This window comes from Entelurus aequoreus, linkage group LG09 (assembly GCF_033978785.1).
Source record: "Entelurus aequoreus isolate RoL-2023_Sb linkage group LG09, RoL_Eaeq_v1.1, whole genome shotgun sequence".
NCBI classification, from domain to species: Eukaryota; Metazoa; Chordata; class Actinopteri; order Syngnathiformes; family Syngnathidae; genus Entelurus; species Entelurus aequoreus.
In genome coordinates this window covers 45,221,164-45,241,026 of record NC_084739.1, presented here as the reverse complement: position 1 = coordinate 45,241,026, position 19,863 = coordinate 45,221,164, and the positions used below count along the sequence as shown (strand labels likewise).

Below are 19,863 nucleotides of genomic sequence, written 5' to 3'. Positions count from 1 at the left end.
TCACCATGACATCATCGAGTAATTTGCATAATTTACTACAATGATTTGATTTTCTCTAAAAAGGCTCAAAAAATTTATACTTACTAATAAATAATAACAGTTTTGTTTTAAACGTCCATCCATCCATCCATTTTACAATATAATTACAACACTTTATGTACATATTTATATACAGATTTGAACAATAAGTTATTCACTGAAATATATTTATTAATTGTGGTTCTTACAAAAAATATATCTTATAAAATATAAAAGCTAAAATGTCTCAAAGCTCTGCCCCTTTAATTAGTGCATACTAAATAATTTAACTTTAGCCTACTACTACAACCATATTATTTACCAGCAACATAAAGTGAAACAGAGGCAGAGGTGTCCTGCCACAGTCAGTAACAAATAAACAGAAAACAGTAGTGGTGGTAGATAGACACAGAGCTTCATCAAACATCTGATCCACTGAAAAAAGAGCTCCAAAAATCTTGAACTTTAGACTGCCATCAGTTTTACTCCCTACACTTAACCATTTGTTTCCTACTGCCTGCAGACTTTGCACCCTTTGTTATATACACATGTTGTGTTTCTAATATAAATACATTTAATAAAGACAAATACAAATAAGGCAACAAGAGAAGTATCCTACACTTCTCTTTTGTAAAGTAAATCTGAACAGCCGATATGGGCATCTACATCAACTATATGATTTGCCTGAGAAGCTGGAGAGGACAAAAAAATATATATATATATATATATATTTGTATTTTTTAAATTATTATTATTTTTTTAAATTTGTGGCGGACGTAATTCTTTCGTGGCGGACTGCCACAAATAAATGAATGCGTGGGAAACCCTGAATATATATATATATATATATATGTATGTATGTATGTATGTATGTATGTATGTATGTATGTATGTATGTATATGAATGAATGAATTATCTTTATTGTCATTGTGCATGTACAGGTACAGGTCCAACAAAATTTAGATTGCTTCCCTGAGGTGCTTTGCTTTTTTAAAAAAAAGAAGAAACCACACAATATACAAAAACAACACAATATACACAATATGCAATATACAATGTGGCCTAAGACCACTCTAAGAGGCAATGTAAAAGAAAACGAGACAGTAAAAAGTATAAAGTGACTAGAGAGGAGTAATGCTGAATCCCAGTGTGCTAAGGGGGTGGGAGTCAGCATTTCCTACCTCCTATGCTGTGCAGGCTTTTTTATTGTGGATTAATTGTGTGAATAAATATGATAAATATTGTCCAGTTGGCATGTAATCGCTGATTGCACAGTCCCGGATCGTGATTGACCGGTGGCTTCCTCATGTTGCACGTGAGGGAGTTTTTTTTTTTGTTTTTTTTTTTACAATTTAGCTGCGTTTAGTGCAGTTATGGCCCGGGGGTAGAAACTGTTCCTGAGTCTATTTGTGCGGGTTCGCATGGTTCTGAAACGTCTGCCGGAAGGCAGCCGATCGAAGTGGCTGTTGCTGGGGTGGGACGGGTCCTTGAGTATGTTGGCTGCCTTCTTCAGGCAGCGGGAGTTATACAGTTCTTCCAGGGAGGGGAGGGGGCACCCGATGATTTTTTGGGCCGAGTTGACGACCCTCTGGAGAGCTTTCCTCTCTGCTGCTGTGCAGCTGCAGAACCATACGCAGATGCAGTATGTGAGGATGCTCTCCACAGAACAGCCGTAGAAGGACACCAGCAGATCCTGTCTCAGGTGGAGATTCCTGAGTACTCTCAAGAAGTAGAGCCTCTGCTGTGCCCTCTTGACGATGGCCGTGGTGTTGGTCCTCCAGGACAGGTCCTCATCCAGGTGAACTCCCAGGAAGCATAGGGATGAGACTCTTTCCACACAGCCCCCGTCGATGTATGGTAGTTTTTCTCCTCCTGCTGTCCAAGATCACTTCCTGGGTCTTGAGCTGGTTCAGCTTCAGGTTGTTCACCCTGCTCAACACTGCCAGCTGCTCCACCTCGTCCCGTCTCGTCGACCCCAGAGATGCAGCCCACCACCGTTGTGTCATCGGCAAACTTTATGATGTGGTTGCCGGGGTGGGTGGCTGTGAAGTCGTGGGTGTAGAGTGAGTAGAGCAGGGGGCTCAGCATGCAGCCCTGAGGTGAGCCGGTGCTGAGGCTGAGGGCTGTGGAGGTGTGGGTACCCATCCTCACCCTCTGATGGCGGTCAGTCAGGAAGTCTTTAATCCAGAGACCGGTGGGGTTGGATATTCTGAGGTCTGCTAGCTTGGTCACCAGTCTGTCAGGTAAGATGGTATTAAATGCAGAGCTGAAGTCTACAAAGAGCAGCCGTACATAGCTCCCCCCCCCCTCCATGTGGGACATGGCGGAGTGGAGAGCCGTAGCGATGGCGTCCTCCGTAGACCTGTTGGCTCGGTAGGCAAACTGATGGGGGTCCAATGCGGGCGGTAGGGATGAGAGGATGTGGGTCCGGACCAGTTTCTGGAAACACTTCATTGTGATGGAAGTGAGTGCCACTGGCCGGTAGTCGTTCAGACAGCTGACAGTGTTTTTCTTTTTGGGGACCGGGATGATGGTGGAGGTTTTCAGGCAGGATGGGACGGTGGCCTGGGACAGGGACCGGTTGAAGATGTCGGTGAGGACACCAGCCAGCTGATCAGCGCAGTCTCTCAGCACCCGTCATATATGTAAATATATATATATATATATTAGGGCTGCAACTAACGATTAATTTGATAATCGATGAATCTGTCGATTATTACTTCGGTTAATAATCGGATAAAAGAGACAAACTACATTTCTATCCTATCCAGTATTTTATTGAAAAAAAACAGCATACTGGCACCATACTTATTTTGATTATTGTTTCTCAGCTGTTTGTAAATGTTGCAGTTTATAAATAAAGGTTTATTAAAAAAAACAAAAAAAACAACATTTTTTTAAAAATATAAAAAAAAAAAAAACCTCTGCGCATGCGCATAGCATAGATCCAACGAATCGATGACTAAATTAATCGGCAACTATTTTAATAATCGATTTTAATCGATTAGTTGTTGCAGCCCTAATATATATATATATATATATATATATATATATATATATATATATATATGCTGTACAGATTTACTTGATGAAATAACGGATTCTTCCGTTGTTGCCTTATTTGTATTTGACCTTATTAAATATTTGGGTATAATTTTATTAAACAAAAACAGTTTTCTTTAAGTAATATAGAAATGGATCACAGTTGTTTATCTATTTTTAGTTAATCATGTAACTGGCACCCAATGTTATTAAAAAGAATGGATTTTGAGATATTGAAGCGAGAATCATCGTTTTGAATTAAGAATCGATTCTATAATATATATATATATATATATATATATATATATATATATATATATATATATATATATATATATATATATATATATATGTATGTATATATATAATTTGTATATATATATACATGTGTGTATATATATATGTATGTATATATATATATATATATATATATATATATATATATATGTGTGTATATATATATATGTGTGTGTATATATACCTGTATATATATGTGTGTATATATATATATATGTGTGTATATATATATATATATCTCAAAATAAATACTAGTGAGAGTAGTCTGCGTGTCCATTATTCTTCATACGTCAGTAGTTTGGTCGACTTTGTGTGCCATCGCTCTTTACCAATTTTATACTTCCTGGCTCCTTGGCCACCTTTTTAGTGTAACACAAAATTGACCCTCTGATTTACAGTATATATTTGTGTTGTTGTAGAAGTATTGCCTAGTTGTTGACAGTCCACTGGTGGGTTGGGGGATGTTTGTTTCATTGTCAGCTGCTTGGAATTGTTCCAAATTGAATGGTGCACATGACTTTGCCTGTTGAATGTGTTTGGTGCATTCATGACCCCTCCTCCTTCCTGTCCTTGTTTCAGAGCTCTATGCCAGCAATTATGACAATGTTAGCAGACCATGCAGCACAGCAGCTGCTGGACTTTAACCAGAAACTGGATATTAACCTGCTGGATAACGTGGTGAACTGTCTATATCATGGGGTGGGACCACAGGTAAATTTTTGTGCACATTGCATTTTTTAACTCTTCCACTACATAGCGTGTTGTTGAATTTGTATATTTGACCAACACCCTTTCTTTTTTGTGAATGTAAACATGTTTTTAATGACTATATTACAGCAAAGAATGGCACAAGAAGTGTTGACACACCTGAAAGAACATCCTGATGCTTGGACAAGAGTGGATACCATCCTGGAGTTTTCTCAAAATATGAACACAAAAGTAAGTCCAGTCAAGAGATTATTTTTTACATGTGCTATATGGAAATGATGTGAATGCTACCTGAGATGTAATTTAATAATAATGGACTTAGAAAGTACAATGTGCCTTTCAAACACCATAAAGACAGTAGTAAACTTCAATTTGTTCACCCATAGCAAACAATGTGCAATGTTGTTTTATGTTAATTAATATTGTACTTTTTTACAGTATGTAATCAAAGCGCAACTAGCGATACAAGCTCTAACTGGAAAGTAGATTTTTAACTGCGTCATCCCTATCAAAAAATATATACAATACAAATAATATGTTACTAATATAATACTATAAAACATTTACTAATCATACATGCAGTGTGTTAATAAGTAACATCAGTGTTTCTCACATGACTGCAATCTATTTGTGGTTACGAGACGGTGTTAATGAAGCCATCATCTAATTTGCATTATTTGTAGGGATGCTTTTGCATGTAATTACTAATGGACGCTAACAGACGCTTCAGGACAGAAAATGTATGAGATATAAATGGTAGTAAAAAACATGAAAAGTAAAAATGTTTACAACCACAAATTAACTTTATTCTATCCAAGCTGTGGGTGCTGCTTGTTGAGAAGAGCGATACGTGCTTTCAGGTCAGTCTCTGTTGGAAAACCTACAATGTTTACTTTTTTGTCTTTAGTTCATTGAGAATGTTTTTCATCAAGCATTATGATTTCACACTTTGTTCGGTGGTCTTTGAACTCACCACAAAAGTGACGCAAAAGTGAAAACTTAAAAGTCACAAAACTTTGTCTGACGATGCCACAAGTCAAAAAGTTTCTTGACTAATTTGATTGCTAGTCACTTTTTTGAAAAACGGGTCTTGAGTGATCTACAAACTTGCTAAATATAGCAACTAAGTCACTAAATAGGCAATACTGATCATCTTCTTATTCTTTGGCAGACCAATTGCGTATGAGGTGTATTAACTAGCTGAGTTTCACAGACTGTGCCATTATAAACTGTTTATGGGCAAGATCGAATCGGTTTATTTTTGTGGCTGGCCATCACAAATAAAGAATGTACAGTGGTACCTCAACTTAGGAGTCATTTGAGATATAAGCTGTTTCTCTGCTTTTTTTGTGTTCTGAAAATTACTTTTAAAAAGTAATTATAGTTACTTTTTTGGCAAAGTAATGAATAATTGATTTTACTAACATAATTACTCTTTCATAGATAATATGAGGGAAAGCAATAAGGCGTTATAAAAAAAAATATATATATATATATATATATATATATATGAGAGAGAGAGAGAGAGCAGTGTGTGGATCTGTGTGTTAAAAAAACGGTGCCTGTTACTTAGCGATGTAGGATGTCAGCAAGTCCATGCTTAGTCTGCGTTTCACAGGCATTTTACGTTGAGCTTTTTTTTGTTAGCTTAGCAGGCTAGCAGCGGCAGTTTGTCGGCTGATGACAGCTCTTTTAAATCTTTCACTGGTTTGTGTTACCTTTGCTTAATAAATAGATTGAATGTGCTTCCATGACTCTATGTTCTTGTCAACAAGCTGGGTATTGTTTGGATGGCAAGTTTGCGACTTCAATCATTGATTTGTTGTTCAATATTCCCTCCCGTCCTTGTAGTTACTAGTGCACAGTGCAGTTTGTGTCAAGTTTTGGGTGGTGAAAGAAACGTTGTCTTTTACTGGCCAGTTATTCCAACTAAGGCCTAGTTTCTTTCGTGTTGAAAGACTGAGCGTGTGGAGGAGGAGGGGGACACACAAAAATGTTCAGAAATCATCCATGCACACATTAAAATAATTTTTAGTTTAAATAAATACATCTAGAACAAAATTATTTTGTTGTCCTGACACATGGGTTGCGTAGAAATCGAAGATGACATCCACCTTTTAGATCTGTGGTTGCGGTTCCATACAACACATCCTTTAGTTGGAGGAAGTTGAACCAAAATTGAGTATTAGGTTTTATTAGTTTGAATTCGCTTTGTTGTTTCCAGTGGTTTTGAAAGGCTAATTTGATTTCATGCCCTTTGAGTCATTAAATTAATCCTGATTTTGAAAGGGAAACACTGAAATTACCTTGTTGTTTCTTCTTTACAGACAAAAGTGTATATTGATCAAGATCGGGGCTGGGCGATATATATTTTATAAAGCAATATTTATTTGAGACAATACCGCTTTTGATTTGCTTTGTTACATCCGTTTGCGGCCAGCCAGGCCCGGCAGACACCGAAGTTGAGGAAGGGTTCGGCACCCGAGAAGGGTCTGGCGCATTGCAGACACCGACCCCCCACCATATTCGTCTTCGTGCACAGCTGACGGCTGGCGGAGGCGGGCGGCGGCTCTTCCTTTTTTACCAAAGGTAACACAAGCCGCTGAAAAGATTCAACAGACCAGCCGTCAAAGCTGAAAAACTGCCGTGGCTAACTGCTAAACCTAACAATCACAGTTAATCTGAAACTCTAACATGACGCTTGGGAACTGACATTGCCTTTTTTAAAGGCACATACACGCACATGCTGCTCTAAAACTTCTCTCAACTGCATTTGACATATACTTGTTTTTTTTTATTTTTATGAATAACTCATTAATTACTTTCCCTAGTAATTAACTACATTTATTAAAGAGTAATTCTATCAGTAATTAAATTACTTTTTTGGTTATGTAACAAGTAACTATAATAAATTGTTTTTAAAAGTAATTTTCAGAACACTGGTAGTAACAGCAATGTGGTGTTGAGTTAAAACTAAACACTTTGTACGTTTTGTTTAAAATACCGATATATATATTGTATATCGCGATTCGGCCTAAAAATACTGGAATATCAGTTTTGGTCCATATCACTCAGCCCTAATCAAGATATAACTGCAATACTTACATGTACACAATAGTAGGGGCTGTCACGCCAAATTTCTTCCCCCCTACAAAACCCCCCCCCCCCATTTACTTCCGGGGCTGCGTCCAATAAAGTCACAAAGTTGCCGGGGGTCCTTAACCGGCACGCGACTGTCCTGTTTCGCGCCTGTACAAAAAAAACCAATAATCGATTTCTTCAGATTCCAGCAGCTGTCAAAGACGGGCAGTCAAAGCCGAAGTGCTATCGATCGCTGTCAATGACGTAAGAGGAAACATGACCATGGAAGTAAATGGGAGGGGGAAGGTTTTTGTAGGGGGAAGAAATTTGGCGTTACAGGGTGTTCGTTCACTTTTGTCTAAAACGCCAAATTTGGCACAGGTGTAGCTCAGGGCATACTTAAATGATTTGGGTAGGGCGCCCGCGCCGGTGACCTTTGGGGTCGCCACAGCGGCTGATCCAATATGGCCACCACCTGAACACGCTTTTGCCTCTACATTTGAACCAGATGAGCTACAAATCCAAACTTGGTGTCTATTTCATGTTTTTTGACAATTAGAAATATGATGGAAAAATTATTTTTATGATTGGGTGTGTCTGGACACCTAATTAGCATATTTCCAAGATGGCGGCTATGTAAAGAGACCTTAACTTTTGATACTTTTGGCAAACTATTTTAGGTTTTTTGAGCATCAGAAACATACTGGAATGATCAGATTTATGATCATGTATTTATTAGAGCACTTTAATCTCCATATTAACAGCATAGCCATTATCTACCAAAATGTATTGCACATATATTTCAACACAGATAGAATGTAAAGCTACAGATGTATTTCATTGTACCATTAGTAAAAGTAGAGAAAGTTAGTATTACCCCCCCTTCCCCCTGTAATATAGGTTTCTGTTTCAACAGAAACAGAAAGGTATCTTATAGAGAAGGCTCTGACACTGTTATCCACACAGTGTGATAATAGTTTGGTCCCTCGACAGGCTACTGTTGTGTCTCCTGACTTCTCCTGATGTGAAAATCATACAGAAGAGCTTATCTATGTACAATCATTCTACTGCCTAATCTAACACTGTGAAAATCATCAACTTTATTTTCATGTATGTAATGCATTTTTCAGTGTAGCTATTATCAAACAATATGGCCTCCACATCATCTGATAGTAATAGTAGCAGCAGCAGCATCAATTGGGACTTATGTTGTCTCTGCCAATTACAGTCTGATGACCCCTTACAAACACCCCAAAGCGAAGGACTTTTGTCGCTAGAAAAGGATCTGAAAGATTTCATTGAAATGCGAATGCTATACCTTCATGTTTAAATGTCACAATTGATCAATTGAATGATGGTTCAGATATCGCATCAACACTTGTATTAAATAAGGCCAAATACCACAAACGCTGCAGAAGCTACTGTAGTAGTTCTCTTGTTAAAAGGGCTGGAAAGCATTAGGATCATGCTGTCCCCTCCTTATTAAAGGCCTACTGAAATGAAATTTTCTTATTTAAACAGGGATAGCAGGTCCATTCTATGTGTCATTAGACTTAGACTTCCTTTTTATTGTCATTCAAATCTGAACTTTACAGCACAGATAAGAACGAAATTTCGTTACATAAGCTCATGGTAGTGCAGGATAAAAAAAAAAGCAATAAGGTGCATATATAAATAAATAAATATATATAAATAATATATATATAATATATTTATAAATAAATATATATAAATAAATAAATAGATTACTGTACAGATAAATATATTGCACTTTTTCACATGCGTCCACGTTTATGGATGTATGTTATATTGTCTTTTTTTTTATTCCAGCGAGTTAATCCATTTTGGGGGGAGTTTAGGGGATAATTTAATTATGATACGTTTAAGAGTCTTACGGCCTGAGGGAAGAAGCTGTTACAGAACCTGGAGGTTCTGCTTCGGAGGCTGCGGAACCTCTTCCTAGAGTCCAGCAGTGAAAACAGTCCTTGGTGGGGGTGGGAGGAGTCTTTGCAGACTTTCTGAGCCCTGGTCAGGCAGCGGCTTTTTGCGATCTCCTGGATAGGAGGAAGAGGAGTCCTGATGATCTTTTCCGCCATCCTCACCACTCTCTGGAGAGACTTCCAGTCTGAGGCACTGCAGGCTCCAGTCCAGACAGAGATGCTGTTGGTCAGCAGGCTCTCTATAGTGCCTCTGTAGAATGTGGTGAGAATGGGGGGGGGGGGGGGGGGGCTGTGCTCTTTTCATCCGACGCAAAAAGTGCATGCGCTGCTGAGCTCTTTTTACAAGAGCTCCGGTGTGTAGGGACCAGGTTATATTGTCAGTTATCTGCACCCCCAGGAACTTGGTGCTGCTTACTATCTCCACTGCTGTGCCGTTGATGTAGAGTGGAGCGTGGCTGGACTGGTGCTTCCTGAAGTCAACGATGATCTCCTCGGTCTTGTTGACATTCAAGACCAGGTTGTTGGTTCTGCACCAGTCAACCAGATGTTTCACCTCCTCCCTTTAGTCCATGTCGTTGTTGTCACGGATGAGGCCCACTACTGTCGTGTCGTCCGCATACTTCACAATGTGGTTAGTAGTGGACCTGGCGCAGCAGTCATGAGTCATCAACGTGAACAGCAGCGGACTCAGGACGCAGCCCTGGGGGGGAGCTTGATAATAACTTGATAATTTCGCGATATTGCCATATTTTTGCTGAAAGGATTTAGTAGAGAACATCGACGATAAAGTTTGCAACTTTTGGTCGCTGATAAAAAAGCCTTGCCTGTACCGGAAGTAGCGTGACGTCACAGGTTGAAGAACGCCTCACATCTGCACATTGTTTACACCAGCAGCGAGAGCGATTCGGACAGAGAAAGCGACGATTACCTCATTAATTTGAGCGAGGATGAAAGATTCGTGGATGAGGAAAGTGAGAGTGAAGGATTAGAGTGCAGTGCAGGACGCCAGGGTGTATCTTTTTTTCGCTCTGACCGTAACTTAGGTACAAGGGCTCATTGGATTCCACACTTTCTCCTTTTTCTATTGTGGATCACAGATTTGTATTTTAAACCACCTCGGATACTATATCCTCTTGAAAATGAGAGTCGAGAACGTGAAATGGACATTCACAGTGACTTTTATCTCCACGACAATACATCGGCGAAGCACTTTAGCTACGGAGCTAACGTGATAGCATCGTGCTTAACTGCAGATAGAAACAGAAGAAATAAGCCCCTGACTGGAAAGATAGACAGAAGATCAACAATACTGCTATCAGGAGACACCGAACCAAACTCTGGACCTGTAACCACATGGTTAATGCTGTCCAGCCTGGCGGAGCCTAGCAATGCTGTTGCTAACAACGCCATTGAAGCTAACTTAGCTACGGGACCTCGACAGAGTTATGCTAAAAATATTAGTTCTCCACCTACGCCAGCCCTCATCTGCTCATCACGACCCGTGCTCACCTGTGTTCCACCGATCGACGGCGCGACGAAGGACTTCACCCGATCATCGGTGCGGTCAGCGGCTAGCGTCGGATAGTGCGTCTGCTATCCAACTCAAAGTCCTCCTGGTTGTGTTGCTGTAGCCAGCCGCTAATACACCGATCCCACCTACAGCTTTCTTCTTTGCAGTCTCCATTGTTAATTGAACAAATTGCAAAAGATTCACAAACACAGATGTCCAGAATACTGTGGAATTATGTGGTGAAAACAGACGACTTAAGCTGGCCACCGTGCTATTCCAAAATGTCTGCTTCAACCCGTGACGTCACGCGCAAACGTCATCATACCGAGACGTTTTCAGCCGGATATTTCCCGGGAAATTTAAAATTGCACTTTATAAGTTAACCCGGCCATATTGGCATGTGTTGCAATGTTAAGATTTTTCAAGCGTTGACCGGTCCGCAGCTATAAAAAGGTTGGGGCCCACTGTTGTAGCGGGCGCTGCAAGTGCTTTAAATCTGGGATCTGTTGCACCTCATTGTGTGGATGTGAGGGTGCATCCACACATTTCATACAAACATTAGAAAGGAATCATGCATGTTGCATCAGGTTTTACTCCTAACAATGCCCAAGTTACGTCCAATGTCTTCAAAATAGCAAAACGCCACTTGGAAATATGCCAATTAGGGGTCTAGACACACCCAAAAATAAAAATGAGCATTCCAACACAAATCTAATTGTCAAAACACATGAAATAGACATCAAGTTTACATTTGTAGCTCATCTGTTTCAAATGTTAGAGACAAAAGCTATTACAAGTGGCGGCCATATTTGATTGGCCGCTGTGGCGACCCCAAAGGTCACCATCGGGGGCGCCCTAGCTAAATCATTTAAGTATGCCCCAAATTTGGCGCTTTTAGAGAAAAGTGAACGAAAATATCTCTAAGGGCCTCCACTACAGTGTTTAGCACTCTTTCTATTCTACGAACATGCAAAGGCTGCCATCAGCTACAAAAGTTTAATGCATCATGCCAATGTTTCGGGCAACCAGAGATACAATCGATCTTATGTAAGGGAATGCTTCAATTCTCTAGGATAACTGAAAGTAATGTTCCATTTCAGTTTGAGTCCATCCGAACACAAGTCAGCCATCCACAATCTGTATCTCAGTGGGTGGAGGCGGGACTGTTAGCTTACTAGTTTACACTCACAGGATGCACCAAGAGAGCCTTGCGAGTCGCTACTCGCTAATGAGAAGCACCTCAAAGTAACAAAAATGATGAGGAAAAAAGATGATTGCAAAGCCAAATGTGGGAATATTTCGTCTTAAAACCAAATGATCAACCTGAGCCTGTTAACATGGATGAGTGAGCAAGAAGTGAAGTGAAGTGAATTATATTTATATAGCGCTTTTCTCTAGTGACTCAAAGCGCTTTTACATAGTGAAACCCAAAATCAAACTTACATCTAAACCAATGTGGGTGGCACTGGGAGCAGGTGGGTAAAGTGTCTTGCCCAAGGACACAACGGCAGTGACTAGGATGGCAGAAGCGGGGATTGAACCTGGAACCCTCAAGTTGCTGGCACAGCCACTCTACCAACCGCGCTATACCGGTTATATACAAACCCTGTTTTCATATGAGTTGGGAAATTGTGTTAGATGTAAATATAAACGGAAAACAATGATTTGCAAATCATTTTCAACCCATATTCAGTTGAATATGCTACAAAGACAACATATTTGATGTTCAAACTGATAAACTTTTTTTTTTTTGCAAATAATCATTAACTTTAGAATTTGATGCCAGCAACACGTGACAAAGAAGTTGGGAAAGGTGGCAATAAATACTGATAAAGTTGAGGAATGCTCATCAAACATTTATTTGGAACATCCCACAGGTGAACAGGCAAATTGGGAACAGGTGGGTGCCATGATTGGGTATAAAAGTATATTCCATGAAATGCCCAGTCATTCACAAACAAGGATGGGACGAGGGTCACCACTTTGTCAACAAATGCGTGAGCAAGTTGTTGAACAGTTTAAGAAAAACCTTGTCTCAACCAGATATTGCAAGGATTTTAGGGATTTCACCATCTACGGTCCGTAATATCATCAAAGGATTCAGAGAATCTGGAGAAATCACTGCACGTAAGCAGCTAAGCCTGTGACCTTCGATCCCTCAGGCTGTACTGCATCAACAAGCGACATCAGTGTGTAAAGGATATCGCCACATGGGCTCAGGAACACTTCAGAAACCCACTGTCAGTAACTACAGTTGGTCGCTACATCTGTAAGTGCAAGTTAAAACTCTCCTATGCAAGGCGAAAACCGTTTATCAACAACACCCAGAAACGCCGTCGGCTTCGCTGGGCCTGAGCTCATCTAAGATGGACTGATACAAACTGGAAAAGTGTTCTGTGGTCTGACGAGTCCACATTTCAAATAGTTTTTGGAAACTGTGGACGTTGTGTCCTCCAGACCAAAGAGGAAAAGAACCATCCGGATTGTTATAGGCGCAAAGTTGAAAAGCCAGCATCTGTGATGGTATGGGGGTGTATTAGTGCCCAAGACATGGGTAACTTACACATCTGTGAAGGCGCCATTAATGCTGAAAGGTACATACAGGTTATCCAAGCAACGTTACCATGGACGCCTCTGCTTATTTCAGCAAGACAATGCCAAGCCACGTGTTACATCAACGTGGCTTCATAGTAAAAGAGTGCGGGTACTAGACTGGCCTGCCTGTAGTCCAGACCTGTCTCCCATTGAAAATGTGTGGCGCATTATGAAGCCTAAAATACCACAACGGAGACCCCCGGACTGTTGAACAACTTAAGCTGTACATCAAGCAAGGATGGGAAAGAATTCCACCTGAGAAGCTTCAAAAATTTGTCTCCTCAGTTCCCAAACGTTTAATGAGTGTTGTTAAAAGGAAAGGCCATGTAACACAGGGGTGAACATGCCCTTTCCCAACTACTTTGGCACGTGTTGCAGCCATGAAATTCTAAGTTAATTATTATTTGCAAAAAAAAAATTAAGTTTATGAGTTTGAACATCAAATATCTTGTCTTTGTAGTGCATTCCATTGAATATGGGTTGAAAATCATTGTATTCCATTTATATTTACATCTAACACAATTTCCCAACTCATATGGAAACTGGGTTTGTATTTAGAAGGCTGTTGGAAAGTAATGGAAACAAAACAAATAAAAACACTTGACTGGGAAAAAACTGAACTACTAGATGTTCAAAATGTATTTAGCTTTAGAGTCTGTTTTATTTTAATGTTTATTTACTTATTTAACCTCTTAAGGCCCAAGGTGTTTGTATACATGCTTTTTATTTTATTTCTCTTTGCTATTTGGGCTTATTGGACCCTAATTAGAATAAAAAACTAAGAATCATCTTTTTATATGATGTACTTAGTCCATAAGTAACAAACGTGTACTTCATGTTTAGTGACATGCTAATTCTTATTTTTACACTTTTTTTTTTCCAAATTCCATTGCATGTTATACTCTTCTGACACCACCAGATGACAGTATAAGTGTCCACATAAGGGCCATAAGACCCCAATTCAGTAGTGTACAGAGGTGGGTAGTAATGCGCTACATTTACTCCGTTACATCTACTTAAGTAACTTTTGGGATAAATTTTACTTCTAAGAGTAGTTTTAATGCAACATACTTTAACTTTTACTTGAGTATATTTATAGAGAAGAAACGCTACTTTTACTCCGCTCCATTTATCTACATTCAGCTCGCTACTCGCTACTGATTTTTATCGATCTGTTAATGCACGCTTTGTTTGTTTTGGTTTGTCAGACAGACCTTCAAAGTAGGATCTATCGCATGCCTGCGTTTCACCAATCAGATGCAGTCACTGTTGACGTTTGACTCCGTTTCACCAATCCGATGCAGTCACTGGTGACGTTGGACCAATCAAACAGAGCCAGGTGGTCACATGACCGTCACACGTGGACCCCGACTTAAACAAGTTGAAAAACTTATTCATTCGGGTGTTACCATTTAGTGGTCAATTGTACGGAATATGTACTGTACTGTGCAATCTACTAATAAAAGTTTCAATCAATCAATCAAAAGTGTGAAGGAAAAAAGACACTTTTTTATTTCAACCGTACCTCTTTCAAAAGCCTCAAGACTGACCGCACAGTTCCTGTCTTCACATTAAAAGAGCCGCTCCATCGCGCCTACGCTAACAAAATAAGAGTCTCCGAAAGCCAGCGCAAACAAGCTAGCAAGCTACGGAGTTTGCCGCCAATGTATTTCTTGTAAAGTGTATAAAAACGAATATGGAAACTGGAGAAATAAGATGCCAAAAACCAACCACTTTCATGTGGTATTAGACAGAAAGGAGGAACTTTTTTTGAAAACGTGGACGTTATCAGCACTGCTGTCTGATTCCAATCAATGCAAGTCATCAGAATCAGGTAATACACCATCTTATATTCTTGTCTTCATGAAAGAAAGGAATCTATATGTTAAACATGCATGTATATTCATTAAAACACCTTTAACATGTGAACAAAAACGGCAAAATAAAGAAATATAAATTATATACTGTATATATAAATGTATGTGTGTGTATATATATGTATGTATGTATGTATGTATGTATGTATGTATATATATATATATGTGTATATATATATATATATATATATATATATATATATATATATATATATATATATATATATATATATATATATATATATATATATGAATGATATGTGTGTGTATGTATATATGAGGTAGATCACCTCGACTTTTGTCATTTATTAAGTAGTTGATTAACGTTGAAAAACTTATTGGGGTGTTACCATTTAGTGGTCAATTGTACGGAATATGTACTGTACTGTGCAATTTACTAATACAAGTTCTGTGTGGAGTTTGCATGTCCTCCCCGTGACTGTGTGGGTTCCCTCCGGGTACTCCGGCTTCCTCCCACCTCCAAAGACATGCACCTGGGGATAGGTTGATTGGCAACACTAAATTGGCCCTAGTGTGTGAATGTGAGTGTGAATGTTGTCTGTCTATCTGTGTTGGCCCTGCGATGAGGTGGCGACTTGTCCAGGGTATACCCCGCCTTCCGCCCGATTGTAGCTGAGATAGGCTCCAGCGCCCCCCGCGACTCCGAAGGGAATAAGCGGTAGAAAATGGATGGATGGATGGATGGATGGAAGTTTCAATCAATCAATCAATGCCTACTTAGCCTATGGTGCTGTTAAGTTATTGTGGCTCAATTTGCCTTATTTTTTTTTGTTTTAATGTATTATTATTTAATATATATTATTGTTTTAGTTGCTTAAGAGATATTCCTGGCTCTGAATTTGCTCATTGCTATTTTTATGTTTTTGTGCATTATTTGTTGCCGTGATCATTAAACAAACAGGTTACTCATCAGTTACTCAGTACTTGAGTAGTTTTTTCACAACATACTTTTTACTTTTACTCAAGTAAATATTTGGGTGACTACTCCTTACTTTTACTTGAGTAATAAATCTCAACAGTACTCTTACTTGAGTACAATTTCTGGCTACTCTACCCACCTCTGGTAGTGTACACATTTTTGGAAATAAGAGCTAAAAGGTGCTGTCCACGCATGTGGCCACTAAGGCCTTTAGTGGTTAAGATAAGTAAAATATGTTGACCTTCCATGGTAAAATATACTAATGCGAAATAAACATGTGTTGTGTGTGTATATATATATATATATATATATATATATATATATATATATATATATATATATATATATATATATATATATATATATATATATATATATATATATATATATATATATATATATATATATATATATATATATATATATATATATATATTGCTTGTACATTACATTAATTTGGTCTCAAAGTAATGCTGACAATAATATTGTTTACAAGCAATGATTTGTGGGAAATTATACCGTCCACCAAAAGTTATTGGCCCAGACCTACACCCAAAAAAGAAACTTTTCACGTGGAAGTAGAAAGTTTAATTCTGCGTGGTCATAAAAGTTACTTAGACATATTTTCACTCCCTATTTTTATTTTTGCACAATTATATCAAGGATTTCTAAATACAATTGTTCTCTTCATAATGAGTTAAATCAGTTTTGATTCACTTAAAGAGATGAATAAGATATTATTTTCAATAAGTATCATTATTCCTCTTCCTTATACTTTGTAAACACTGAGTTTGAACAATCTCTGAAACGGCAATAAGTTTGTACATTGTTTGACTTCTTTGCATAATCCATTTCATATTTTAATTCCACATACTGATATGCTAAAGGTCTTAAGTTTTGTACATGCATACAAATGTTTTATGTTCGATTTTTATAATTCTCCTCTTTTGTTGAGAATAATAGTTGTACATCCTTGGTAGCAAGTTATAGTTTTTTGAACATAATTATAGCTGTTTGCAAATGCAAAAAATCATTACATTTTTATATTTTGGATTTAATAAATAAAGGGTTTGTATGTTTTCTTTAGCCAACATTATGTATTATTCTGACAAAACTTTTTTGTAACACGGTTAGTAAATGAAGTTTGTAGTTATTTCCCCATATTTCTACACTATAACTCAAATATGGTATCACTGGTGAGTAGCTTCGGTTCGTTCTCTCCTGTACAAAATGTTGTCGTCTGCAAATAATTTTAACTTTACGTCCTTTGTAACTTTGCAAATGTTGTTTATATAAAGATTGATAAATATTAGTCCCAGTATTGATCCCTCGGATAGGCTCAGACTCTTTGCAAGCCTAAACACTTTGGATAAGTGTATTATGCATTTGCAATCGTTCTGTGTTTTTTCAATATTTAAGTAAACTACGTTATTATAAAATTAGAGGGATTACATCCATATTGTATTTTGATATTTGCACAAGTTGGACAAAACTTCTTGTCTGGAAGCAGAATCTGAAAAGGCTTATTTCTGGTCCACATGCTGTATTGGAATCACACTTAATGCATGAATACATTTTTCTAGAGTCCTAACAGCTGGACTTCTGCAACCCTGCAGCTTATTGCTGGCAACAACATAGAAGTTTGCATGAAATATGTTTTATAAGGACATACAGGTTATTACAGGCTTGTTTGGTCTAAGTGTCTGTTCACCTTTTACCGTAGTAATGCTTTTCTGTATCTTCTTTTTACAGTACTATGCCCTTCAGATCCTGGAAACCGTTATCAAAACAAGATGGAAGATTCTTCCTAGGAATCAATGTGAAGGTACATTTTTATTTTATTGTCATAACTTGTGGCATGCACAGACCTTAAAGGGGAACTGCACTTTTTTAAAATGTTGCCTATCATTCACAATCCTTGTGAAACACAAGAACACATGCATTTTTTGCATTCTAATTTGTAATCAGCTCGTTCTAAATGGCTAGCAATGCAGATAATGGGGGGGAATCCATTCTGCCTCTAAATCACTCTGAAATGCATCTAAACTGCCAACAATATGTTTATTTACGAGTTGAAGTGCATAAAAAAGAAAACATTTGTGTTCTTGTCTTACGTAAGGATTGTGGATGATAGGTAAAATTCCAAATAAAGTGCAGGTCCCCTTTAAATTATGTCCGAGTGCCTTTTTCCTGTTTTTTATGACATGGTGCTGGTACCTACACTGCTTGCTACAGTTCTACTCAAGAAAACCAGGTAGTGCCCAGTCTGCCGGGCTTTCGACCATATTGTGCTAATGCTAATGGTTCTTTACCCTGTGGCTGTCCCCTAATATTTTACTTCACAGCATCTACTTCGTTGCAGTGATCCATTATCTTACTGTCTTCACACTCTTTATCGAATTAAACTGTGCCAGCAGCCACAGGACAAAAAGTACAAGATGACAGTGTTCTCTTCCAGGCGACGAGAGCAGAGAAGCCTAAACAAACCCATACTGTGCAGTGGAAAGGTGACATGCTGTCAATACATTAGCACGCGCTTACCCAATTCGTGTGTATATCCCTACAAACCAAAATAAGCTTTTTGGTTTGTGCTTGATAGGCTTTATTTTACTGCTGCAAAATGTTTCTATCTTAGATACTGATTTAAAGCTTAGGAAGGGATGCCCTTGCAAATGTAGAATTGGTTGATACTGTGATTGATGTAATTTTTTCATGGTCATTTCTATAATTATTTTGTACCCCGCCTTCCACCCGAATGCAGCTGAGATAAGGTCCAGCACCCCCCCGTGACCCCGCAAGGGACAAGCGGTAGAAAATGGATGGATGGATGGATGAATGTTCCCAATGGCAATGAAATTGAAGCTACCAAACCAACTACATTATAGGATCACACAAATTCTCTAGGAGTTGAAGCGATAAATTAGGGCTGGGCGATATATCGAATATACTCGATATATCGTGGGTTTGTCTCTGTGCGATATAGAAAATGACTATATCGTGAGTATTCGAGTATACGTTCTCACACAGTTGCTTTTAGCTGCGGGCATTACACTAAAGGCTTTTGTCACTCTTTCTTGTCTCTCCTTCTCACAAAGAGATAAAACAAGCGCACCTCGTTACATACTGTCACACGTGCAACGTCATACGCTCTCGCGGAGCAGAGAGGTAGCGGCATAGGTAAAGTTGGCAGTGGCAGGCGGTGCGAGTGGTAATAGGAGAGAGAGAAGGTGCCAATCTGGTAACAAATGGAGGAAGAATTAATTCCCAAGAAAAACAGCACGTGGTCCATCGTCTGGCGGTGGTTTGGCTTCAAGCGGGAAGATGTTGAACAGACAACCGTAATATGTAAAGTATGCGGCAAAAGCGTTGCTACAAAAAGTAGCAGCACTACTAAATTGCAGCATCATTTGAAAAGTCACCCGCTAGAGAATAAGGAGTGCTTGAAACTCTGCATGTCAACATCTCCGGCCGGTGCCACACCCAACAAAATGCCCAAGCAACCAGCACTGACCCAATTGAGCCTGGCATCTTCCATTTCCAGATCAACACCGTATGAAAAAAATAGAAGAAGGAAGGAGATGACGTCCGCAGTAACCTACCACATAGCGAAGGATATACACTATTTGATTTCCTATTATGCAGCTAATTTTTATTTGACAGTTATTGAAATATCTTGTGACATCATGCACTTTATTTGTTTAAAAATATTGTAGTGGCGTTCTGTACAAAAAGTGCACTTTAATTTAGTGTTGTTTTGATATGTCATCTTAGTGACATCATGCACAAAAGTGCTCCAATAGCTTGTTTTAAAATGTCTCTGACAATCTTGCACTTTCTGTTTTGAAATTACATGA

At 38.6% G+C, this 19,863-nt stretch overlaps 1 protein-coding gene across 4 annotated transcripts in view; it reads left to right on the top strand.

Annotated features, from left to right (window-relative positions):
- xpo1b (exportin 1 (CRM1 homolog, yeast) b) overlaps positions 1-19,863 on the top strand; it is a 55,760-nt gene that overhangs the window by 8,305 nt on the left and 27,592 nt on the right. For 2 of the 4 annotated variants that reach the window (XM_062058824.1, XM_062058822.1), the window contains exons 2-4: positions 3,938-4,069; positions 4,196-4,297; positions 17,762-17,834. In XM_062058824.1, coding sequence (XP_061914808.1) covers positions 3,944-4,069; positions 4,196-4,297; positions 17,762-17,834 — 301 coding nt within the window. In that variant the 5' untranslated portion in view covers positions 3,938-3,943. Of the gene's footprint in view, positions 1-2,250; positions 2,665-3,937; positions 4,070-4,195; positions 4,298-17,761; positions 17,835-19,863 lie in introns of those variants that run through there. The other 2 variants (XM_062058823.1, XM_062058825.1) reach the window with 2 other exon arrangements.